At 41.6% G+C, this 27077-nt stretch overlaps 1 protein-coding gene across 1 annotated transcript; it reads left to right on the top strand.

Annotated features, from left to right (window-relative positions):
* The first annotated feature begins 98 nt into the window (after window positions 1-98).
* METTL18 (methyltransferase like 18) lies at window positions 99-2254 on the top strand. The gene is made up of 2 exons (XM_040986784.1): window positions 99-187; window positions 903-2254. The coding sequence occupies exon 2, from the start codon at window positions 1092-1094 to the stop codon at window positions 2211-2213; it is 1122 nt and encodes a 373-aa protein (XP_040842718.1). The 5' UTR covers window positions 99-187; window positions 903-1091; the 3' UTR covers window positions 2214-2254.
* Window positions 2255-27077: the final 24823 nt, after the last annotated feature.

Below are 27077 nucleotides of genomic sequence, written 5' to 3'. Positions count from 1 at the left end.
TCCCAGCAGGCCTCGGGGCGCCTCACCATAGAGAGGAAGGGGACAGAGAGTCCTCCTAGCCGGCCAGGAAGCGGGGCTTGTCGGGCCTCGGGAGGACTCGACTCGCTGGTGCCCGGGTTCGTGGCCCGGCCGCCCCAGCCCACGCCGCCGGACTGCAAGAGCCCTCGGGTCTGGATTGCTATAAACGGTACAGTGAGAAGGGTCGCTTCTGGGAGGTGAAGGCCGCAAGTCCACAGGTGGCTGGCAACCTTCAGTCCCGTGGGGGCCTTGAGCAGGGATGATCTTAACCGTTTTGTACCTCGTGTGCGATCGCACCTGCTTCCTGAGCGGTGCAAACGGAAGCAGATGCCACCAGGTGCCTGGTGCAGTGGATAAAGCTCCCCAGATGGGTTCTGCACTGCCTGTATGCTGTACCTCCGCTACAGCCCAATCAGTCGCTCCCGGGTTACCTTGGCCATGCTGGTTCTGGAGCTGTTTTCCTAGTGATGTGAGTTGAGTTGTATGTTCCTGCACCACAGCCTACCGGTGGCTGCTCACTTACCAAAGTCTTGGACTCTTAATACGTGACACAGCAGCAGACAGAGGGTATGCGTGGGCGCAGTAAGGACAGCTGAAAGACAACCAGATAGTGAGGCCCCATTGTCTGAAAATCCTGGACTGAATGTTGTGGTCTGTCTTTCCTGCTGGTGTCGTTGTTTGGTTTTTATCATTTCTTTTCCAGCTTTTGAACGCTTCAGGTTTGCCTGTTTGTGTTCTTAAGGACCTCTTGTTCCTACCTCCTGCACCTTCCCACACACAGCTTTTTAATAGAAAACACAGCTGTGGGGTAAAGAGGAAGCTATTCCGTATTACTTTGTAGTGGAGTGTGACATTTTTTGCTTTAACCATTGCTTCTTTTCCAGACCTACACCAAAAGAGCATGAAGAGCTCCAAAAAAATCATCTAAGAACATCTCCAGAGTTTGGAACCGTGTATAAGCAACTAAGGAGAAATCAACCCCGGAAAATAAAAGGAATAGTTGGGGGTCACCGCTTCGTATCCAGAAGTTGAAGTATCTTCCCTATCATTTAATGGTGTGTATTTGATAAGAGATGGCCTTTCAATTTAATTTCAATATAGAAGGCCATCTGGACAATGAATCAACACCCCCTGGGGAGAGAGACTTGACCTTGGAGTCCTCCAAAGAGTCGCCAGCCTCAAAACGCCAACGAGAAGAAGAACAAGACACGAAACGTGCCGCGGAAGAGTTTGGCTTGGCTCCTGCCCGCGCGTGGGAAGGTAATTCAGTGGGGAACACAGATGCTCAGCGGCACACCAGCAGCCTGCTCAGTGCAGCTGACCGTTCAAAGCACCTGGAGCCACAGGAGAATGCATCCTGCCTGAGGGTGGCCAAAGAGCATCCTGTGCCAGCTGATGTAAAGAAAGTGTTGGACAATAAAGTCATGGAGAGAGTACCAGGCCTCCAGAACATTAACCTGCCAGTGGTGAAAACCGTCCTGCTGAGAGAGAGCTTCCCTGGAGACAACATCATCTCAGAAAGCTTTTCGAGTCACTCTGATCTGATTTCAGGTGTCTACGAAGGAGGCTTAAAAATCTGGGAATGTACCTATGACCTCCTGGCCTATTTCACTAAGGCCACGGTGACGTTTGCTGGCAAAAAGGTGTTGGATCTTGGCTGTGGAGCAGGGTTGCTGGGTATAACTGCATGGAAGAGAGGAGCCAGAGAAGTTCATTTCCAAGATTATAACGAGATGGTGATTGATGAAGTTACCTTACCTAATGTAGTCGCCAGCTGCCCTTTGCAAGATGAAGAAAACAATGCAGAAGAACCAGATGGGCAGAGGCGTAGGAACTCGCGGGTTGCACAGGAGCTGGGGAAATGTCGCTTCTTTTCTGGAGAGTGGTCTGAGTTCTGTCAACTTGTACTATGTCTCGAAGAACCTTTTGTAAAATATGACCTCATTCTCACTTCAGAAACCATTTACAATCCGGATTACTATAGCACTTTGCATCAGACATTCCTTAGACTGTTGGGCAAAGACGGACGGGTGCTTTTGGCCAGCAAGGCACATTATTTCGGTGTAGGTGGGGGTGTTCATCTATTTCAGCAGTTTGTAGAAGAAAGGAATGTATTTGAGACTAGAACACTTGAAATAATTGATGAAGGACTGCAGAGGTTCCTAATTGAATTGACTTTTAAGTGCCCCAATTAGTGTCTGTTGAGTTCCTAAGTAAAATAAAGAGAAAGACAAAACATGATTGGCATGTTTGATTTTGATTTTGCCACTATTTTGTTGAAATGATGATGTTTTTATGCAAATAGACTGGCTGAGGCTGAGGAAGTTGAAGCCGGGTCTAGGCCTTGGAGTTGACAGCAGGATGTCCGCGCCCAGACCTCCACCTGCTAGCTCTGTGCCCACAGAATGTGCTGGCTGTGCAAAACTGCGAAGCAGGACCTCGGTGTTGCCTAAATATCCCTGCCAGGAAGGAGTGACTCTTTGCTTTTCATGCCACTATAGGGGTAGGGGATTCTGGGTTATGGTCTCTGAACAGATAGCAACTTAAGTGAATGTTGCAGCTAAGGAATGATGCAAATTAATTCACAAATGTATAAATGCCATCCAAGGACACTTCCTATCAGCCCTAGGCACGTGGGTGTCCCTATGTCCCCTTTCTGTGCCAACAACTAAAGGAAAACAACAACCTTTAGAGCCCAAGCCACTTTTCCTGCAGTTCAGTGTCCCACTTGGGCACTCCATCCTGCCGCATCACTGCCTTAAGGTGTATTTCTTTTGTTTTAATTTGCCAAGCAAAATTTCTGTTAATGCTTGCTTATTTCCTGTCTTTGTTTCTATGCTAAGCTGAGGAAAGTACCCACTGAGCTTCCTTGGTAGCAGAAATATCCCTGAGTGTTCGTTGGAATCATTTTTTGAGATTGTCTTCTGCCTTCTTTCCATTGGGTCCTTCAGCCGGCAGTGGCCAGGGCATCTTGCATTTCTCCTTAGAACCCGTGCACAGTGGTGTGTGCTTGCTGATTCCTAGGCTTTTCATTGGATAAAAGAACACGTTCACAGTTGCCCTTCTAACTTGGATGCAGCGTGACAGGAAAGCTCCCCTGTTCCTCTGAGGTGTCCTTCGTCACAGCACAGGCTGCAGCTTCTATTCAGCAGGGTGGTTGGGGGCTGCAGTGGCACACTCACAGCAACGAGACTGTCACACAGTTCTAACGTTTGCCTTTTTAAGAGATTAAGAATGAACATAGGGGCCCTGTGTGGTGGCTTAGCGGCTAAAGTCCTCGCATTGAATGCACTGGGATCCCATATGGGTGCCAGTTGTAATCTTGGCATCCCCACTTCCCATCCAGCTCCCTGCTTGTGGCCTGGGAAAGCAGTAGAGGACAGCCCAAAACCTTGGGACCCTGCACCCATGTGGGAGGCCCAGAAGAAGTTCAGCTCTAGTCATTGCAGTCACTTGGGGAGTGAATGATCAGATAGAAGCTCCTTTTCTGTGTCTCTCCTCCTCTCTGTATAGCTGACTTTGCAGTAAAAACAAATTAATTTTTAAAAACATGAACTCAGATAATCCTCAAAAGGAAGTTTGTCATCTACTGGGACAATTCTAAGGGAAGTACTTTTTCAGGTTAAGGGTTATTTCTCTGTTTGGAAAGCAAAAAATAATAAAAATGATATGTATATCTCAACTAAAGACTTGGTGCTGTATTACTAAAGCAAATAGGAGATGAAGGCCTTTTACTGCTCCCAGAACACTACAATCCAAAGATGACGTGATCTTTCTTTCCTATAGCATTTACATTTATGCAATAGGAGAAGTGCAAATAAAATCTTGCTTTGGCACTGTGAATTTATCTCAAGTCTTTAAGATAGAATCAGAACTCCCATCCTATTGACTCCTCAGCCATGCTGCTGCTAGGCTGTGCAGTGCCTTTAAGGAAAAAACGAAACAGGACAGAAGAAAACAAAACTGCCTCTTAGCAGAATGAGCCTTAGAGAAGCAAGCGCAGCAAGCGCTGTGTTCAAGCTTCCTCGACTGCTCCATGCCCTAGTTCCATGCCTTAGTCCTACACACTTCCGGGTTTCTGCCTGAAGATAGAGGAAAGCAGGCACTACACAGATCAGCGTGAAGAGAACAAGGCTCTCCCTGCAGGAAAAGGGAGAGACTGGGAAGGGCAGACTTTTCATCCCATGATGCTTTGGGTGATCACAGTGGCCTCAGTGTTACGGGCACACTTGAGGTTTTAGTTCTCTGCAGCAGATTAACACAAAGCGGGTGTTTGTACTGGGGGCTGGAACCACAGGACCAAGGATCCACAGAGCATCCTCCTGAGCACTCCTGCTGGACTCTGCAGTGATGGCATTAAGGTGAGCATCGACAGATGACAGCTTAAGCCTGTTCCTCTCACCCCACCCAACAACTTTACAATTTCTTTTTTCCTGGTTTCACCGCAGGAGCAGCAGAACAATTCACAAAACCTTCTAGTGCCTCCAGCCAGCCACCAGGATGCAACAAACACTACCAAGTAAGTATATCTCTCAGAGCTCCAGCAGGTCCCCAGAGGTCACCCTCCCAGTCATCTCTCAGGTCTTTCTGAGGCTGCAGAGGAGAAATTGACATCAATATGTCAACAGAAAACTGCACACTGCAAAATTCAGACAATCATTTAAAGGGCCCAATGGAAAGCATCTATTGGCCTCAGTCGGCTGTATCTGATCAAAGCTTATCCAAACTCTTCCCGTGTGCCTAAAATGTCCTACAACGCAAAACTGTCCATCTCTGCTCTTCTTGGCCAAGTAACTTGTGATTCATTTCTACAAGTGAGAGTGTGAATTTATTTGCTATAGCATAAAGGAGCATGGGGAGACATTTTCTCTTTTTTTTTACTCTCAATTTATTTTTGATGATTTTTACATAGTTAATTAGGGTGATAACGGTCAAGGGCTACAAGAAGGTTGGTGAGACATATTTCTACATTCTCTTTTTTTTCCCTTCCTGTATTTGGGGGAAGTGGAGAGGTAAGGGGAGAAGCCACAACCAGCCCCCCAAACGCCTCTACCCTGAGATGGAGGACGTTCATCCAATATCATCCCAGTATCCCCGATGTGAGGTGTGCTCTGAGAGTCCTGCTCAAAAGATTGTAATGGTTCAACAGTTCTGAATGACTGCCTATCTCTCCACTCCAAGCACAATGAAATCTCTCCAGAATCCACTGGACAGAGTCCACCTGAGAGTCTCCATTTGTCCAGATATTCACTGCTGACACTTCGCTGGGGTAGTTTATCGATTTGTTCTGTCCTTGTCCTCTGTTGTGGTCCCAAGTGTCCTCTGCAGACTCCAGTGTACTGCCATATCCTCCATGTGCACCTGGATGTACTGTCCACTGCTCCATCTGAGCCTCTGAGGAGACCCAGCTCTGACGCATGCACTCCACACTCAGACCATGGAACCTGCAAGTCTCACCATGGTTGGGGTTCTGAGTCAGCAGTTCAGTTAGGGGGGATCCCCAAAGAAACTTCATCTGGGGTGATCTGAGATCTGATTCTTTTTTTTTTTTTGAAGGTTTATTTATTTTGATTACAAAGCCAAATATACAGAGAGGAGGAGAGACACAGAGGAAGATCTTCTGTCCGATGATTCACTCCCCAAGTGACCGCAACAGCTGGTGCTGCACCGATCCGAAGCCGGGAACCAGGAACTTCTTCTGGGTCTCCCATGCGGGTGCAGGATCCCAAAGCATTGGGCCAACCTCCACTGCTTTCCCAGGCCATAAGCAGGGAGCTGGATGGGAAGTGGAGCTGCCGGGATTAGAACTGGTGCCCATATGGGAACCCAGGCAAGGACTTCAGCCGCTAGGCCACCACGCCGGGCTCTGAGATCTGATTCTTGTCTGTGCTTGCCAATACAGGGTCCAGCACAGTCCGTTGCCCCATTCAGCTTATGCACATTCTGGTGGTTGCAGGGGGACATTTTCTTAAAGGGAGAACTTGTGTGACAAGGTAGAATACAGTCTGGAAATGAAAAACACATGCAGCCAGTGTGTTGGCACACCACACTCTCACTAACCGATCTCTGTGCCAAATCTTTTACTACCCTTGCATTTTACTCCAAGTTGTAAGAATCTTCAGGAGGGGGAGGGTCGCATTTCCAGTGAGTTGCTTTTCTTTCCTGTGCTTTCCACAGATTGAACTCTGTTTCCTGTTTGTCTTGCTGTCTTCGACTTTTGCAGGGTAATACCCTGAGATCCAACAATTTCTGGATTCTGTAGAAAAATGCCAGAGGGAACCATTTTCTAGGAAGGCTGAAACATTGGTTCCTAATACTTTGCATTTTCGTTCCTTTATCAAAAACGACACGCCATGCTGAATTCTAAAAGGCCAAATATAAGAGTTGTGGGAGTTGCAGAAGGTGCAGAAAAAAAAGCTGGGTTTACAAATGTATTTAATGAAATAATAAGGGAAAACTTCCCTAATCTAGAGAAAGAATTGGGAAACGACACCAAGGAGGGGCACAGAACTCCCAACAGACTTGACCAAAAACAATCTTCACCATGTCACATGATCATCAAGCTCTCTTCAACTGAACATAAGGAAAAGATCCTTAAATGTGCTCTTGGGGCCCAGAGCGGTGGCCTAGAAGCTAAAGTACTCACCTTGAATGTGCCGGGATCCCATATGGTCACCGGTTCTAATCCTGGCAGCCCAGCTTCCTATCCAGCTCCCTGCCTTTGTGGCAAAGCAGTCGAGGATGGCTCAAAGACTTGGGACCCTGTACCGGAGGAGCTCCTGGCTCCTGGCTTTGGATTGGCGCAGTATTGGCCATTGCGGTCACTTGTGGGGTGAATCAGAAGACAGAAGATCTTTCTCTCTGTTTCTCCTTCTCTCTGAATATCTGACTTTGCAATAAAAATAAACAAATGTTTAAAAAAAGTGCACGTGAAAAAAAAATCAGCTGAAATATAAAAGAATAAAAATTAAATTCACAAAAGACCTTTAACAGGAAACTCTACAGGCCAGAAGACAATGGAGCAACATAATCCAAATTCTAAATGCAAAAAGTTGTTGGCCCAGGATAATGTACTCAGCAAAACTTTCCTTTGCCTTTGAAAATGAAGTAAAATTCTTCCACAGTGAATAAAAGTTAAAAGAATGTGCCTCTCCCAAACCTTCCCTATTAATGAAGCTTAAATATGTTCTTTTGACAAAAGGAATAGTGGCCGCCAAAACCAAAGGCAAATGGGAAGGACATCCCAGTAAAATAACAACAGAAGACTAAAACAATGAACAACCCATTGCTAAAATGACAGGCCCAAATTACTGCCCATTCGTATGCAATGAATGCAAATGGCGTAAACTTATCTATCAAACATTATATATTAGTAGACTGGATTAAAAACATAAAACCCATCTGCTTGTTGCCTACAAAAGACGCATTGCACCAATAAAGATCAGCGGAAACTTTCTCATGGATTTTGATTATTTTTTGTTAGTTTCATTTCTTCAAAACACTTTCTTCTGATTAAATTCTTCAATGACTCATAGATCATACAATAGCATTTTTTTTCAATGATTTTCATTTCTTCAGTGAGGCATGAGTCATTCACGTAGCATGTTATTTAGCTTTATCGTGATGTTAATTTTTTTCTTCCTGTTGTTCATTTTGTTTTGTGGCTTTTCATTTAAGGGGATGTATAGTAACTGTGTTGTGGAGACTATCACATCCAGAAGTGAGTATACAATCAGTATGCATCTCTATTTCCAGACCAAAGATGGACTCCCAATCAAACTGTTAATCCTCTCTTGACAATAGGATGCTGGACTCTCTGCCATTGTCCATGCCCACAATGATGGACATATGACTGTGTAAAAAGAACTATTGCTATAGTAATGATATAGGGAACTCAGTGATGGGGGAGGGAACTGTGGATGGGATAAGGGAAATATGGAACTATCATAAAATGATAATAAAATGAAGTAAAAGTAAAAGCAACAACAATAAAAATATTGCAATCTAAATGTAAATTGTCATCCATAGTAATAGACTTGGGTAAGGATACCTAGAGACATCCTAGATGGGTCCGCTGCTGGATCATATGCAAACATGCACCTAAATTTTCTACTATACAGTGCTTCAATAATGGCAAAAATTAAGAATTTCCATGGGCTATCGCCTAGATGCCAATTCCTTTGGCTTTCTGTCATACTTGCAAATCAAACATGATTATAATTCTCTATGTTAAGCCTAAACGGATTCTCATTCAATCAAGAATTCACTTAATATTTACTGTATGTAGAGAAGACAGTTTCTAGGTTCAGTGATTTCTATTCAAGCAATTAGTTACTTGTAAGAAAAATTTACACTTGTGTTGTGCCATGACTCGTCATGTCTTCAGTTATGCTCAGTTATGACCTGGATCTTTTAGGAAAGCACAGTAGTGTATTTCAAGTCCCTAAGCTGATTTGTGTTCTCTGGGCCCCTTGTATTGTGACTTGTGCATTTCATTTGTTAACCAGAATATGTCATCAGATCTAATGGATGGGGCATCAGCAATGTATTAAAGGGAACTAGAACAGTGGATAATGGATAACTGGCGGCTTTGAGCTCAGGCCTCTCCAGAAGAGAGATGTATTGAAGCAAAAACAAAGACATTGGGATTATACAGAGGGGAACGGGACAAAATATCATCAAGAGAGACAAGCACAGATTTATATTTCTTCAAATTTGAACTGGCAGGAAGTGCTAACAAAGTAAATTGAATGCTAGAAAGAAGACTGGTGGGTCTGGCATGATCGCTCAGTTGGTCACATCCTTGCCATGCAAACACCAGGATCCCATATGGCATCAGTTTGTGTCCTGGCTGCTTTGCTTTTGATCCAGCTCCCTGCTGTAGTCTGGGAAGGCAGTGCAGGATGGCTCAAAACCTTGGGAACCTGCATCCAATAAGAATCTCCTGGCTCCTAGCTTTGGATCAGGTCAGCTTTGTCAGTGGTGGCCACTTGGGAGGTGAAACAAAGAATGGAAGATCTTTGTCTCTTCTTCTCTCTGTAAATCTGCCTTTCCATTAAAATAACAACAACAACAACAATAATAATAACAAGTATAACAACAACAACAAAAAGGCTCTTGCATCAGAGAGTCAAGAGGTTGCCTGGAAAAATCACGTAATAGTTGAGCATTTAAATAAGTGAAGGGGTGGGTTCGGTGGTGAAATTTCTGATCACTTACAGCAGAGGATCCAAGTAAGGGGCAGGGTTCATTAAGTACAAGAAGAAGCACTCCATGACAGCCCGAGTTATCCTATTTTCCCCATAACATTGCATCCCAATTGGAATTCTGCATGGTAACCAGGATTGCTGAACTGTCCACATAGAACAATCTTCACCCCAGTTCCCCTGAGGCAGTCCTGGGTTGGATATGTTGTCCCGGTGTGTTCTGGTTTAACACCATAGTACACTCCAAAATTTCTTGATTACGGTCAGCTTATTTAAACTGATCTGAAAGCATTGCTTTAACCTTATAATTTTGTGAAGTGAGTCGTGATAGAAACAGGATCATTCCATAAATAAATATCAACTTCCAATAACATGAAGAGCTTAGTTTCAATATGGAAACTAACAGTTGATCTGAGCCTTCTAGGGCGCTTCTAATCTGAGATAGAGATAACGTATGTTACACACACTGGGGAGGTTTCTGAGAGCACTGTCTCTCTGAGATGTGGAAGAGGACCATCTCTCTGTAATGGGGAACACAGAGGCCACAGCCGGAGGGGAAGAGGAAGGGTGGATATTTTCCAGGAATAATCGCATGGTGATAACGTGGTAGACTTTCAAATGGAAATACAACTTATAAGTTTAAATAAATGCTTGGAATTCTTGCTTGCCCCTTTCTTTATCATCTTTTGACCTTTGATTTTAAGAATGAGAAGAGTCTGGCCTGGCGCGGTGGTGCAGTGGTTAAGGTCCTCGCCTTGCACGCCCGAGGATCCCATATGGGTGCCGGTTCTAATCCTGGCAGCCCCGCTTCCCATCCAGCTCCCTGCCTGTGGCCTGGGAAAGCAGTCAATGATGGCCCAAGGCTTTGGGACCCTGCACCCACGTGGGAGACCCGGAAGAGGCTCCTGGCTTCGGATTGGCATAGCATCGACCGTTGCGCTCACTTGGGGAGTGAATCATGGGACGGAAGATCTTCCTCTCTGTCTCCTCTCTGTATATCCGCCTTTCCAATACAAACAAATAAATCTTAAAAAAAAAAACCACAAGAATGAGAAGAGTCTAACCTAAATCTACACCCAGAAACCATCAAACTATTAAAGGAAAACATAGGAAGCATACTCCAAGATATAGGAACAGGGAAAGACTTCTTAGGAAAGAAACCAAAAGCAAAGGCAATCAAAGCCAAAATGAACAAATGGGACTATATCAAACTAAAAAGCTTCTGTACAGCAAAGGAAATAATTAACAAAGTGAAGAAGCAACCAATAGAATGGGAGAAAATTTTTGCATACTACACAGTTGATAGGGGACTAATATCCAGGATTTAAAAAGAGTTTTAGAAACCCAGGGACAGCAGCAGCAGCAGCAGCAACAACAACAACAACAGCAACAATGAAAACCCTGTAACAAAATGGGCAAAAGAAATGAACAGACATCTCAAAAGAACAGATTCAGATGGCTAACAGACATATGAAAAGATGCTCAGGCTCCCTTGCCATAGGGGGATACAAATGAAAACCACGTTGAGGTATCACCTAACTTCAGTGAGACTGGCCTACATTCAGAACTCAACTAACAACACGTGCTGATGTGGATGTGGGGAGAAAGGCACCCTCCTTTACTGCTGGTGGGAGTGTAGGCTAGTACAACCACTGTGGAAATCAGTATGGAGAGTGCTTGGAAAATTGCAAATAAGCCTGCCATATGACCCAGCTATCCCACTCCTAGGAATATACCCAATAGAAGTGAAATCTGCATATGAGAAGGGGATCTGAAACCCCATATTTGCAGCAGCACAATCTACAATAGCAAAAACATGGAAACAATCCAGATGTGCATCCAAGGAAGAGTGGTTAAGGAAACTGTGGTACATCTACTCCATGGAATATTATTCAGCTATTAAGAAGAATGAAATTATTCTATTTACAACCAGGTGGTCCCAAATAGAGATCATTATGCTCAGTGAAATGAGTCAATCACAAAAGAACAAATACCGTATGTTCTCTCTTATATAAGGAAACCAACATGGAAAATGTAGCTCCAATAGTCCAATCCATACTGTTTTTTGATTGTTTGTTTGCTTTTTTTTTTTGCAGTATTCCATGTGTTTTGATATTTTTACCTTCAGTTTGGTTCATTCCAAATAATCTCTTTTCTCTAGTCGAATTCATCACGGGCTCATGGATTATACGATGGCATCATTTTTCCCAAGAGACTTCTGTGTTTCCTTTGTGTCACTCATGGGTTGGTTACTCAGTTGCGTGTTTTTTTTTTTCCATGGTAATGCAATTGTTGTTAATGTTGTTGTTGTGGCTGTTCTAACTCATACCAGTTGTCGAACTTATTTCATGGCTTCTCACTTATGATAATGTATAGTGATGGAGTACCGAGGTCTATCATACACTGACATGGGGGAATAATGGAACATGCATCCCTGCATCCAGACGAAAGATGGAATCCCAACGAAACTGTTGGACATGTGTAGACAATGGGATGCTGGACTGTCTGACATTGTCTATACCAACAATGTCGGGGTACACTTGGATAAAAGACTGATAGAATTATGATTCCTTATGAAGGACTACACTATTGTAACAAAATGGGAAAAAGCTGACGGAGGGGTGGGAGTTTAGAGGGGGAATCCCAGCCTGCACAAAATTGTACCTCAAAATTCGAAATTCAAAATAAAGATATATTTTAAAAAAAGAATGAGAAGAGTCCAGGTGATAAAGGAGTACGTAGTGTCTAGCATATGGTGCAGACTGTGTGGGACCATGGGCTAAAGAACAAACCTGAATCTCCTAAGAGGGATTCTAGCTATATAATTGTTTCCCATTTCTATTCAGAATCTTTCTCCCATTGCCAACCCAAAAGTTATTTTAAGCGTTTATTAGGGGAAATGACTAGTTTCCATATCTGTATGGGGAAATGACTAATTCCCTATATATATATATATATAATTATATATGTATAGTTTAAACAACTAAATGAACAAGAATAGAATAATGAGAGTCTTTGATAGGAAATTGTACAAAAGAAGGAAACTTTTTTTTTTAGTAGGAAAACTTGTCTGAAGAGATAACATTTGACCTCAGACCTATTTGTCAGCAGATTTCCATCAGGTTATCAAAGAGTGAGGTTGGAAGGATGAAGACACAAACGCTGAAAAGGCAGCCAGTTACTGAGTTGAAACCATGCTAATTAATTTACTCATTGAATATTTACTGAGCAGCTAATATTTACCCAGCTTATTAGTAGGTGCTAGGTTGAGGTGGAGAATCTGCCTAATTGGCCCCCAAATCATGCTGATGTTGCTGGACCATACATAGTACCATGAGTAGAAAAGTTCCAGATCATTGAGCTCTATGACATCACTCATATAAGGTTAGCTCAGTGACTGATTTAAAAGCTTTTAAATTCATTGTTTTTCCTATGAATTAATTGCCATTAATCAAATTTCTCTACGCTTCATTTTACCTGTCTAAATTACATGTTTTGTAAGCGTGTTTGTAAATAGCCACTTTTAAAAATAGTCTAACCTGATTTAGAACTTTGGTTTTATATATTATTGAGAAAGAGTGTATTGTAGTCTTTTAAAAATCCACACACAGGACCCGGCGTGGTGGCACAGTGGTTAAAGGTCCTCACCTTGCACACCCGCGATCCCATATGGGCGCCGGTTCTAATCCCGGCAGCCCCGCTTCCCTTCCAGCTCCCTGCCTGTGGCCTGGGAAAGCAGTCTAGAACGGTCCAAAGCTTTGGGAACCTGCACCTGCGTGGGAGACCCGGAAGAGGCTCCTGGCTTCGGATCGGCATAGTATCGGCCCGTTGCGCTCACTTGGGGAGTGAATCATCGGACGGAAGATCTTCCTCTCTGTCTCTCCTCTCTGTATATCCGCCTTTCCAATAAAAATAAAATAAAAACTAAATCTTTAAAAATCCACACACACCCAAAGTTCAAGAAAAATACTGCCATTCCTATCTGAGCTCAGATCCTTGGATTTAACCTGTTAGGCATGATGATCAATCTAAGAGTTGTGTCTCTTTCTAGTAAGGCAGTCACGGTGACCTGATCAAAGTGAAATGTAAACTCCAGTGATTTTCCTTGGCTTTCAAGATGATGTGGCTGGTAAGTTTAAAACTTTCAGGGAAATGGGAAATTAATGGAAATAATTTCTTGTGGGTATCTTCACCCTTGAGTGTTGTGACTTCCCGTTGTTAGTTAATCACTCAGCACATCTCAGCACAGAGCAAAGACAAGTGTCCAAGCCAGAAGCAGGTGGCGCAGTGTAGGGAAAAAGCCACTTAACCAGAGTCCTCAGAAACTGAGTGTGTACCTTCCTCAAGTGGTGAAGCCCTCCTTAATAGTTTCCTCTTCAATGAAACATTGGCTGAGATTTGTTGTGTTTACACCAATGAGCTCTGGGATTCAAATGCAATATTATTCGTTAAAGCTTTGCACAAATTAGGCCTATTAGTTTTATTTAAAGCCAACATTCTTGATTGATGTTTCCGTTTTGTTTCTGTATTTGACCAAAACAAACTTTTCTAATGCTCTGACTGCCAATATTTAGTTAACTGCTTCCTATGTTTATCTTTCACTATCAAGATTGCCCCAATTCACTTTGCCTGACGGTAATCTATTTCCCACATACACTGGATCGCAGTTTTCATAGTGCCAATTTGATCTCCTTTCTCCTTGATTGAAATCTTTAACAGCTTCTCATTTTCTTTTTTTTTTTTTAAAGATTTATTTTTATTATTTTTTTATTGGAAAGGCAGATACACAGAGAGGAGAGACAGAGAGGAAGATCTTCCGTCCGATGATTCACTCCCCAAGTGAGCCACAACAGCCGATGCTATGCCAATCCGAAGCCAGGAGCCTCTTCCGGGTCTCCAGCGCAGGTGCAGGGTCCCAAAGCTTTGGGCTGTCCTCGACTGCTTTCCCGGGCCACAGGCAGGGAGCTGGAAGGGAAGCGTGGTTGCCAGGATTGAACTGGCGCCCATATGGGATGGCGGGCGTGCAAGGCGAGGACCTCAACCACTGTGCCACCGTGCTGGGCCCAACAGCTTCTCATTTTCAAAGACCATTATCTACAACTGATTATGCTAACCATTTCATGGAAGCACAGGAAGAAAATATAAGAAAGCTTTGGTTCCTCTACTCCAAGGAATACTACTCAGCTATTAAAAAAAAAAAAACAAAATGCAGTTCTTTGTGGCTAAATGGACACAACTGGAAACTATAATACTAAGGGAAATGAGCGAATCCCAAAAGGTTAGATACCACATGTTTGCCTTGATTTAACCTGAAATTTTTGTTTGGTTGTTTGATTGTTAGTTTTTGAAGCTGTCATTGATACTGTCTCAACCCATGTGTTTTGAAGAATTGAACTTGCATTATTTTTAACATATTGTTTACTCAATACTATGTCAATTAATTCCATAACATTGTATATTGTTGCTGATGTTTAGTTGGGGCTTTTAACTGACCGGAACTTTACTCTGTTAGTTCTACCTTCAGACCAGAGAAGGTCTCCCCAAGAAGCCACTGAACTTATCTGGACAATAAGATGCTGGACTTTATGCTAGGTATATGCTTGCAATGAAGGAATCTCAACTGAACTTGAACTGTGGTTATGCAGCAAGGTGGAGGAATCCACTATTGGGGGAGGGTTGTGGGAGGGGTGGGGGGAATCCCAGTGCCTATAAAACTGTATCACATAATACAATGTTATCAACAATTAAAAAAAAGTAATAAAAAAAATTTTAAAAAGAAAATACTAGAATATATACATCTATTCATCAGCCTTTAAATTTGAAATATTGCAATACAGTATTGACGTATCCACCATAGCATCAGATATAGTCCAGGCTTTTAACCCTCTGTTAGCATAATTTTATCTTCATTTACATTGCCTCAGGGCCATAAGGATTGTCTGTAGAGAAGAGAACACATGGAATCTTCATAAAGGAAAGGTAGGCATTGAGTCACTGTTGGAGACATCTGTGGAGGAGGCTTGGGCAGGACTGGTACAGGTGCATATTTATGCCAAGTGCAGCCTGCCCCTGGAACACTGCTAGAAAAAGGCCAAATGCCTTATCAGTGTTCAAATACTTTGCATCTTTACCCCCAGGTTTTAAAGAGTTCTCTGTGATCGCAAGGATTAAGTTCAAATCTCTTAGTTTGCATTCAAGTTACTTAGTCAAAGTGACTGCTCCCATTCTATTTTAAGAACACTGCTATGACCATCTCCACAAAACCAATTTCTATCTTTTATTTTCAAAGCTGACTCACTTCCCTTTCCTTGTTTTTGTTTTAGCATTTCTACTTTTCATTCAATGCCTATGAGAAGTCCTATATCTGTGAAACCTACTCTTAACAGTTCACAGTGAGTACTCTTCTTTAACTTCTTGAGGATGTATGCATAAACCTCTTTTAGAACTTAAATACTAACCTTTAGAGTCAGCATGACTCTAAGACTCACCATCCAAAATGGGACAATTTTGAGAGTGGAATTAACTAATTTTAATAATTTCTGTTTTCAGGGCCAGAGTGGTGGATCAGAACTACTGTGGTAAAACCAGCATAAATAATAACTTGTTAATAAAAGCTGTTACTTTCCCAAGGAAAGTTCAAGGTGTTCAAGTCAGGACGACACAGTCAGGATGATATCTTAGACTACTTCATAATGTTTGTGGGAAATAAAATTAAAAGGTAAGTTTATTATGTTGTAAATGTTATTGAAATCCACATATAGCTTTTTCATAATATAGGTTTTCCGTGAGCTTGTTGATGACTCCTCATCTGCGTGGATTTTCTCTAGAAATTCTGAGAATAGCATGGAGTTGCCATAGTGTTACCACGAAGTTTCCTTCATGGGACACCAACAGCTCCAAGTAAATCAAGCAGTGAGTCCGTGCACTGCTGTCTTCCTAGGCAACCCGCTTAGTTCGTTGCCCCTTGAGTTGACGACTAAGTCGGCTTTGCCCTGTCATTTCTTTGGAAATTATTTTTAAGCTGTCAATGAGGAGCTCTCACCTTTTCTCCATCTTGTTCCTTTATTGTTATTTTATACTGAATCATATTGTAGTCTCCTACTGGTCACTAATTCTTTTCTGAAGGTCTATTGCTGGGTCCTAACCGTTGCTTTCAGTGGCCAACGGGGGTTCTGACAGCTCACTAAATTCCGTCATTCCCTATAGAGCACACTCCAGGCTGGGTTAACTAGCTGCACCTCTAATGCATGCATAGGCCAGAGTAAGAGCAGACTGGTTTGGCTTTGCCTCAACATCAGCTGGCAAGTTCTAGGACTGGGACAAATCCCATCAAACTAGGCTGCCAAGTCACCTGAGAGTGCAAGATCTAAGACTGGGAGTGGACCCAGTATGGAAACTGTGGGCACCTCTCTGATGGGTCGCAACTTTCACTGGTGAACATGAGAACCAGTGTGGGCCTTGCTAGACTGGTGTTGGTGGCACCTCCTGGCATGAATGTGGGCTGTATCATGGGATAGGTTCAGTTAAGCTAGGCTTCAATGCTCACTGGTGTGCATGAGAGCTAAATGGGTTGTGGGACAGACTGGGGCAGACGGCTGCACATACTGGTAAGCACAAGAACCGGGGCTGGGGGTGGGCCTGTTGAGGGTTATTAGGAATTACTTCAACTAGGCTGCTCCGTGGCTAAATCCCTGGATGCTACACTTCCCTTCTAGCACCCTGCTGTGGCTTGGGAATGCAGTAGAGGATGGCCTAAAGTCTTGGAACTCTGCACTTGTGTGAGAGACCTGAAAGAATCTCCTGGCTCCTGGCTTCAGATTGGCTCAACTCTGGCCATTGCAGCCACTTGCGAAGTGAACCAGTAGAAGAGGATCTCTGTCCCTCTTTTTCTCTGTAAATTTGCCCTTCCAGTAAAAACAGATAAATCTTAAAATAAAACAAAACAAAAAGAAATATGAAAATGACATGAACTAGCTTGTTCAAATGTTGAAATTTTTTTTAATGGCTTACTAACTTATTTTGAAAGAATTACAGAAAGAGGGGAGACAGACACAGATGGAGAGATCTTCCATCTGCTGGTTCACTCCCCAAGTGGCTGCCACAATGGCCGTAGTTGGGCTGGTCTGAAACCAGAATCTGGAAGCTTCTTCCCATGTGGTTGCAGGGAGTCAAACACTTAAGCCTTCTGCTTTCCCAGGCATATTGATAGGGAGTTGTATCAGAAGTGGAACAACCAGGACTCCAACTGGTGACCATATGGGATGCCAACATTACAGGAGGCAGCTCTACTTGCTATGCCCCAGCATTGGCTTCAGAATGAAATTGTAATGGACAAACAAACAAACAAAAAACAATATGAAGCTGCTCAGAAACACTAGGCAACAAGGAAATGCAAATAAAACCACAATGAGGTTTCATCTCACCTCAGTTAGAAATCAGAAAAAAATGCTGCAAGAATGGCGGCGGGGTGGTGGTACCCGAATCTACAGTTGATGTGACTACAAACTAGTACGATCATTCTGAGAAAACAGAATGGAGCTTACTCAGAAGTCTGAAAATGGACCTACCATATTAACTTAGCCATCCTACTCTCGGAAATTAACTGAAATGAAATTAGCACATGAACGGATGATCTGTGTCTCCATGTTTATAGCCGCTCAAGTCACATGGCTAAGCTGTGAAATGAATCCACATTTCCATCAACTGAGGACTGGATAAAGAAAATGTGGCATCTATAGAGTATGGAATACTCCTTAGCCAAAGAAGAATAAAATCTTGTCTTTTGCAATAGAATGGATACAACTGGAAATCATTATTCTTAGTGAAATAAATCAGTGCTAAAAAGACAGATACTACAGAGACTAGTATAGAGAGTGCAAAAGAATGTAATCTACATGAGTGAAATTGATATTCTGCAGCTCAATTATTCCTTACATCCCTTATCTATGCTCTTGCAGAACAATGGTTTCTCTGCTTCCTTTTTGTTTAATTGTTTACCTCCTTGGAGGATTAAGTCTGTGATTGTGGAGTGACCTGAAAGTATGTCAATGTAAAAACGTTAAAAAAAAAAAAAAAGATCAGGCATGAGGGAACATGGGCTGGAGGGAGGCTGAAGGAAGGGATAGGTATCACCATATTCCTAAATCAATGCTGTGAAATAGGTGAAATTTGTTCAGCTTTATGCATAAAATAACAACAATAAGAAGAAAATGGCAGTCTAAACCAAATCATAAAACCTATTTGGGCTAAGGAATTTTGCTTTTATCATTGAGACAATTGAAAGACATTTAATTTTCAGCAGCAAAGTGGTGACATGAACCTCACATTTTAAACTGAGGATGCCGTTAAGGCAGACTAATATTTTGAAAAGGGGCTGAAATAAAAGCTGTGTAATATTCGTTGTATGACTGTGCCACAATATGCCAATTCAATCAATATATTTTAAGTAGTTGGTTCTAATTTTGAGTCATGCCACAAATATGCGTTCATGTGTCTCTAACTTTTATAATCTCCTTATACGCTGTTCAAACACTTCTGATATATATTTTGAAATTACCATCCAGAAAACTTTCATCCATACATACCTAGCATTGGTATTTGAAGATATTCAATGTTTTATCCACAGATATTCACAAATTAGCAGTCTTACACAGTTTTGCATGGCTACTTCCCGATTCAGTGTCCTTACTCAGTGTGAAAATGATGCGGCTGAACATTGCATATAGACAATTTCAATTGCTTTTTCAGCAGTTAACTTTTCCATGTACCAGCATTCCTTCTTTTCTTACTATTTTACAAAAGCTCTTTTTACATATGTAAATAGTCCAGAATATTTGTCACATAAGTCCTCCAAATATTTTTTAAAAGGTTTGCTTTTTAAAAAATTTAAAAAGATTTATTTATTTTTATTGCACAGGCAGATCTGGTTTACAGAGATAGAAGGAAAGATCTTCTGTTTGCTGGTTCACTCCCCAAGTGCCTGCAATGGCTGCAATTGAGCCGATCCTAAGCCAAAACACAAGAATGTCTTCCAGGTCACCCACGTGGATGCAGGGTCCCAAGGCTTTGGGCCATCTTCTACTGCTTTCCTAAGCCACAAGTGTTAGGTCCAAAATATTCCCGAACCACGGATAGACAAGTTCCACACGCAACACTGCCAGAGCAAAGAAACTTTGTTGCTAGCTCCAGCTAGAGTCCAACACTCATCCAATGCAGTGGAATCTTGACAAGGATCCCGCTTGTCTCTTGCGAACCGTTTTTATCCCCTCGTAGTCACGTACGACACGTCTCCAGCAAGCTGCGCGGTCCTTATCTTAGTACGTAAAACCCATAGTGGTGTACGCTGTGCAACCTGTACCAGTGCAGACCGCATTCCACTTGCGGATGTGCAGATGCCCCTGATTGGCCCATCTCCAAGGTCGTATCCCCCTGCCCACTCCATCACTCTGAGGAAAATGAAACTTTGAAGTGAAGTGAAACTTAGCCCTACTCCCCTAGTTTAGGCCTATCACGGCGTGGGTCCTGTTCTTTGTGCAGCAAAGCCAAGCAATGATTACAGGAGCCAAATACAGCAGTTATACTAACAGTTAAGAAACTTCCTTATCAGTACTTGGCACACATGTATTCTTATGACTCTTATTTGCTTGACTTATCTTACCTCTAAATGCTACTTTACTGTTTATCTTTGATAACCTTGCAGCACTACTGTTGCTAAGAATAAGTCCCCGACACTCACCTTGCATCCCAACCCCTCACTATGCAAGCATAGAGCTGGAAGGTAAGTGGAGCAATCAGGATGTGAACTGATGCCTATATGGGATCTTGGTGTATGCTAGGTGAGGATATAACCACTGAGTCATCACTCTGGGCCTTATTTATTTTTATTTGAAAGGCAGAATTACAGAGAGAATATCTTTCATTCACTGGTTCACTCCCTAGATGACCACAATGTCTGGATCTGAGCCCATTCAAAGCCAGGAACCAGGAGTTTCTTCCAGGTCTTTCAGGTGGGTTCAGGGGCCAGGGGACTTTGATCATCTTCTGGTGCTTTCCCCATAAGCATGGAACTAGATTGGGAATGGAGCAGCCAGGACACAAACTGCCCATATGGGATGGCACTGACTGAAACTAAATATGTATTGTTTACTACTTGGTTTTAAACTTTGTTAATGAAAATTCTTGATATAAATTAGTTTGTAAAACCAGTATTTAAATTTTTTTTTATTTCTGGCAACATGGTACTAAATTTAAAATCTCATCAAAATATTATCACTCGTAATTCACATATTCCTCAAAAGTATTGTTGCCTTCTTTAGAAAGTTATTAAAAATGTAATCCATCTGGAAATTTTTGAAGTAGGAACCTGGCTTTCCCCGTCTTTTCCAACAGTTAACTTGCTGTGTTATTGCTACGTAAGCCTGTCCTTTCTCTGTTGATTTGAAGTTTGGCATGCTTATTGTGTTTTAAACCTATCAGACTTGAGTATAGTTCTTATCTATCTGGTTCAATGCTTTGATCTCATTCACTATACTCATATTAATTTTCTACAAATTTTAAAAAATCATTGGATTTAATTTTGTTATATTTATTCGGGGGAGAGAGGGAGAGAGACAAAGCTCCCATCTGCTGATTTACTTGGGAAGTGTCCGCAGTGGCCTCTTAAGCCATCATACCCTCCTCTCAGGATGCACAGGAGCAGGAAATGAGTTCAGAGTGCAACCAGAGCTTGAATCCAGGTGCTCTGACACAGGTGCAGCATTGTGGTGTTCTAAGTAGAGGCTTGCCTGCCCCTGGGATGCAAACACTGCTGAGTTGCTTTAATTCATGTTTCTTTATGATGTAATTTCGTGTCTGACAAGCATTACTCTTTTTTCTTTTCTTTCCAAATCTTCCTTTGAGAGGACAGGGGGGTGGATATTTGCTAAGATAACTGCTTATTTTTCTCAGGTCTGTTTTATAGTTATCTTGATCAATTTTTGGTATTTTTGAAAGCAGCATATTATATATATTAATTTGATTTTAGAATATTAAATACTCTAATCTGATATGACAGTATGTCTCTCCATTCATTCATTTTTTGCTTTAATAGCTTTATTAATGTTTTCCAATTTCTTCACATGTATATCCCAAACATTTTTAAAGTTACTTTTAAGTTTCTTCTATTGTTAAAGCTAATATATTTTTCCTAAAATTTTTGTTGTTGTTGTTGTTTTAAAAAGATTTATTTATTTTTATTTGAAAATCAAATATACAGAGAGGAGGAGAGACAGAGAGGAAGATCTTCCATCCGATGATTCACTCCCCAAGTGACCAGAATGGCCGATGCTGCGCCGATCTGAAGCCAGGAGCCAGGAACTTCCTCCAGGTCTCCCACATGGGTGCGGGATCCCAAGGCTTTGGACCATCCTTGACTGCTTTCCCAGGCCACAAGCAGGGAGCTGGATAGGAAGTGGAGCCACTGGGATTAGAACCAGCACCCATATGGGATCAGGGCTTTAGCCACTAGGCCACGCCGCTGGGCCCCCAAAATGTTTTTAAACGACTAGTTTGTAGCAATTAGGAGCACTGTTCTGGACATAACCCTTTCCTTGTAAAGTTCTCATTCCTTTGTCTTTATGACCGTTCTTTTTCCTACAATACTCCAGTTCTCACCAGCATAAAGAGGCAGAAAAAACTTCAGGTTTTAGCTATGTTTGTGACTCTTGGTTTTGTACTTTAGCGCTTTGCATAATCCCACATCAGTTAGTTAACTGTTTCTGAACAACAGATTCTAAATCTGTAAAGTAGGGATCACAGGACTACCCTTATGAGTCTGAAGTTTGGATTAAATGAAATAACACGTTTTAATCCCTAGTACGATGCACAGTATAGTATAGATAGTATTAGGTATTGTTAACAGGGAAACACAGTCTCCTAAAATTCAGCCATGAGCCAGTTTTACTTTGGACCTAAAATCTTATGTCCCAAGTAAACAACCTGAAAAGTGAGAGTAGAGAGACTTACTGTGATGTAGGCAGCTGCACAGACAAAATAATTACAGGGGATTCAGAAACCTCGAGTCCATCTGAATGTCCTAGCTATTGGCACAGAGCATCTTCAATGAAGTAGAGAACCTGTGTCTGCACCCCAAAATCTTATCTCTTAACTTTACCTTGAAAATACAATTACATTGCTGAATAAATTAGCTCATTGAGTACCTTTTTTCCTGTAGATTTGATGTCCAAGGACCATGATATTCTGGTGTCTATGGAGGGATAAGACATACACACACACACACACTCAAAATGGAAAGGGGGACCCTAAAGATTAATTTTGCCTCCATGCCATTTTCTTCAGTGCTTTTCCTGGGAAAGGGAACCCATTTGCTAATAGCCAACTCTCATTTTCAGTTCCAGTTATTTCCCATTAGTCAGTTATCACCACAGCTTAAAAATATGCCTATTTTGAGTTCACAGAATGTACAGCCATTCCCTAGAGGCAGGTTAGCTCTTGGTATGTTCATGAATTTTACAATTTCGGGAACAAAGGGTCAAGAGGGTACAGTGTTATGTCATGAGGTTGAGGGGAAGCACTAATACCCTTTGTCTTACCATGTTAGTCACCAGAGACAGCTTCTGATTGTTATGGAATTTGGTGGAAAACAAATCTTACTGAAAATCATCATTCCTCTGTTTGGGCTAGCTAAGCATCCTAGTGTTTGGTTGTTTTTGTTAAACAGGTTTTTGGAAATAGTTAATCCTAAAACCATACTGAACCTTCAACTTTCTTTCTTTATCTTTCTTTTTAAAACAAATTTATTTATTTATTGTTAGAAAAGCAGATTTACAGACAGAAGGAGGGACAAGGAGAAAGGTCTTCCATCTTCTGTTTCTCTCCCCAAATTGTGGCAATGGCCAGGGCTGAGCCGATCTGGGCTGAGAGCCAGGAGTTTCTTTCAGGTCTCCCATGTGAGGTCTCTATGTCTCTCTCTCTCTAAATCTCACTTTTCAATAAAAAAATAAACATTTCTTAAAACAAACAAACAAACAAACAAACAAATATGTGTAGGGCCTGGCATGATAGCCTGGTGGCTAAATCCTCATCTTGCACGGACTTGGATCCCATGTGGGTGCTGGTTCATATTTCTGTTCTTATCCAGCTCCCTGCTTGTGGCCTGGGAGAGCAGTAGAGGGTGACCCAAAGTCTTGGAACCCTGTACCCGTGTGGGAGACCCAGAAGAGGCTCTGGGCTCCTGGCTTTTGGATTGGTTTAGCTCCAGCCACTGCAGCCACTAGGGAAATGAATTAGAGGATGGAAGATCTTTCTCTCTGTCTCTCCTCTCTGTATTTCTGTCTTTCCAATAAAAAGAAATCAATCTTAAAAAGGATGAATTTTTTAAAGAAGTATTTATTCGAAAGGGCTATAGAAAGAGAGGGGAAGACAGAGAGAGAAGCAAAGAGGAAGATCATTTGTCTGAAGATTCTCTCCCACAATGTCCACAAAGACCCAAGGTGGGCCAGCATGAGGCCAGGAACCCCAGCCAAGTCTCCCATAAGAGTGACAGAGTCTAAGCCCTTGAACCCTGTTATGTTGCTTTCCAGGTGCATTAATAGGGAACAGGACTGGAAATGAAACATCCAGGACTCCAACTGGAGCTGCTGTGGGAGACCAGCGTTGCTGGCAGTAACTTAACCTTCCATGCTATAATGCTGGCTCCTCTACTACTTACTTTTCAAGGCTTATCTCATTCTCCACTTTGTTGTTGGTAGTGCTGATAATCTTGCCAAGCTGTTTCCTATACAGACCAGCAAGCATGGAGTTCTCATTCAGAAAGTTCAGTTGTCTGCTAGTCTTCTTAGAATTGAGCATTTTCATAAATGCAAACAACCAAGAAAAAAGGGGGTGCTTTTGAACTAAGATGATAGTGTGACAATCCTTACAGAAGAAAAGGTTAATGTCATTAATTTCCATAGCAATCTGAAAATAGTTGTAGTGACTAACATGGTAATAAAAAATCAGAAAAGGTCAGATCAGACAAGGTGTTTCCTATGTAAACTAATGATTTTCAGTCCATTATTCAGTGGGACATCATGTATGGGAACTGGTCTTTAATCACTAAGCTTTGAGGGCATGTTTGCAAGTCAACGCAAGACCTCTGATTAACTTAAACTGGAAAATATCATTGCAACTTGCAAATGGATGTTTTCATCTCTACATCTCTAGCGGGAGTTCCTTTATTTAGTGAAGACACCAAAGAGGAAAGAAAAGGCAAATTTCGTCACATTGACCTGATCCTTTTGATCCTACCAGTATCTTTCCTAGCCTTTTTTGGCCCTAATTAAGTTTCTCCTACTCTGTGTATTAATACTTCCATAACAAAATTTATTCTGTTATAATTATATTTCCATTTTACTTTCAGTAAATAAAATCGTTAACACACCTGTGATCTACTTAGAAGCAGTAAACCTTTTCTAATTTACCATTTAGCAAGTTGAGTTTGTTGAAATAACAGGTTATCAGAGAAGATCAAAGCACACAAATCAACATAAAATATCACAAAATCTTATGTCCCAAACCACAAATTATAAAGTCAGAAGAATGTCCTGTTTATCAGAGTATTTCCAAACCAGCATTGGATGAAGTAGTCAGGGAAAACTAGCTAGCAGGTGGGACAATAACAGAGTTTTGGAAGTTGGATACAGTTGGTGATCAAGATGGAGAAAGGGTACAATTCCTGAGAGAGACACCTTAAGCACAGGGCAAGGCCAGTGAGAGGACAGTACTCTGTGGAATTACTGCCACGGAAATCAGGTTCAAGTTTGAGGACAGAGAGCTCTGACTCCAGGCTTAAGGAGTCAGAGACGTTCCTATAGTTAAAGGGAAGGTATTAAAATACAATAATTACACAAGCAATATACTGTGAGTTCTGTTTAAAGAGAATTGATTTTGTCACAGAATGCAGTATGTGTGGGAAACAGAAACTAGGGCTGAAAAAAGTAACTGGAGACTCTCATTAATGTATGAAAGAAAGACTTAGACTTGGCAAATAGCTTGGAAAGGATATTGAGAAGGATACAAAGTGTAATGGAGGTGGAGATCTATTGCTCTTTTATATAAGAAGGTAAGCATAGCTGGCTTTCTGGTCATTTTGTGGACTCCTCTCATAGTCTTCAATGTCAGGAACTTCAATAATCCTCGATCAATGTCAAATCTAAAGTCTAAAGGCCTTAGGATTAGGAATTCTCTTTCTACCTTCCATTTACTTTAATGAACTATAATAGATGTACAAGAAACTGAACATTTTCATTAAAATTCACATCGGATGATTTCAAATTTGAGGAAACTTCAGAAAGTACATAGAAAAGGAAATTGATACTTTTCTGGTGCAAAAATGTTTGAAATCCATGTATATTAAGGTTATTCAAAAATTGACAGAAAACAGACATTATGAAGAAATGATGCATGTATTTCCAAACCACACGACAAAAAATAATGACCACATCAATCATCTCAGAAGTTTTCTTGTGCCCTTACTTTTTCTCTAGTGGTAAGTGAAGTCGCAAAGTTTAATGAAGAGAAAAAATAGAGTATACCTGATAGGCTAGGCAAACTTGCAGTAAAAACCTGAGAGCTGAGTGCCCCCTTGTTAATTTGCCCCTTTCTCCCCATGTGTCCTGTAACCTTCCAACACCATCAGGTGACCATCATTCTGTTTTCTGTCATGATAATTTTTTTCTCCTAGAAGTTCAATATAATTAGAAGTATTCAGTATATGTTCTATTTTCCTGGCATTTTTCATATAATATTATTGTCTTGAGATTTGCTTTTGTGTTATTCTTTATTCAACAGGCTTTTTTATTTTCTTGAATTACTTTCTTGAAACACTATAGTATTTTGTTTTGGGAACTGTGAATATTTGTTTTTGCATTTACTTGCCTTTTTGAAGTTTTATTTATTTATTTGAAGTCAGTGTTACAGAGAGGGGTGGGAAGAGACAGAGATCAAGAGACTTTCTGAGACTTCCATGTGAGTGGCACTCAGGTCACGTCCACTGCTTTCAGTCAGGAACTAGATCTGAAGTGGAGCAAGTGCCCACATGGGGTGTCAGCATCATAGGGGTGGCTTTACAGAGAGAGAGAGAGAGAGAGAGAGAGAGAACTTTCCATGCACTGTTTCATTCCCCAAATGGCCATAATTGCTAGTGCTAAGCTGATCCAAAGCCAGGTGCTAGGAGCTTCTTCCTGGTCTCCCATGTGGGCTGCAGGCGCCCAAGGACCTGAGCCATGCTCTGCTACTTTCTCAGGTCGTAAGCAGGAAGCTGGATCTTAAGCAAAGCAGCCAGGTGGAACCAGTTGGGAGTGGAAATAACATCCATATGGGATGTTGGCACTAATGGAAAAGATTAGTCTGTTTAGGCACTATTGGTCCCAAGCATTTACTTCTTAATAAACATTTATGTTCCATTTCCAATTTGAGGCAATTACAAATAAGGACCCTATACTCATTCACTGAATCAATATAAACAGAGAGTTGATAAAGCTTACGTGAAAGTTAAATTAAACAATAAAAAAGAATTAAACTCTATTTCTCAACTAAGCTCCATTGACATCAGGATACTTGATAAGTGATGATGTGATCATTTAGTTCATCCTTATGAAACTGAAAAAACAGAGGATTTTAAGACCTCAACCCTGTCAAATACAGTGTTCTTTTGTTTGTTTGCCTTTGTTATGTTTCATTTTTAGACTAGAGGAAAATAGCTCAACAGAAAACAAAATAGAAGTGTGATGCGTGATGATGATTTGCTACTGAACTCACAAAATTGTGCTTCTTTAATGAGAGGCATGAATGGGAACATGGCTGTTGTAGACAGTT

Source organism: Ochotona curzoniae, unplaced genomic scaffold (assembly GCF_017591425.1).
Source record: "Ochotona curzoniae isolate NIBS_2020 unplaced genomic scaffold, NIBS_Ocur_1.0 contig_4558, whole genome shotgun sequence".
Lineage (NCBI taxonomy): Eukaryota > Metazoa > Chordata > Mammalia > Lagomorpha > Ochotonidae > Ochotona > Ochotona curzoniae.
Note: the sequence above shows the minus strand (reverse complement) of the source record. Positions and strands in the feature narration are given on the sequence as shown.

Coding starts and splice junctions, on each gene's coding strand:
- METTL18 (XM_040986784.1), top strand. CDS start 1,092: ATGGCCTTTCAATTTAATTTCAATATAGAAGGCCATCTGGACAATGAA.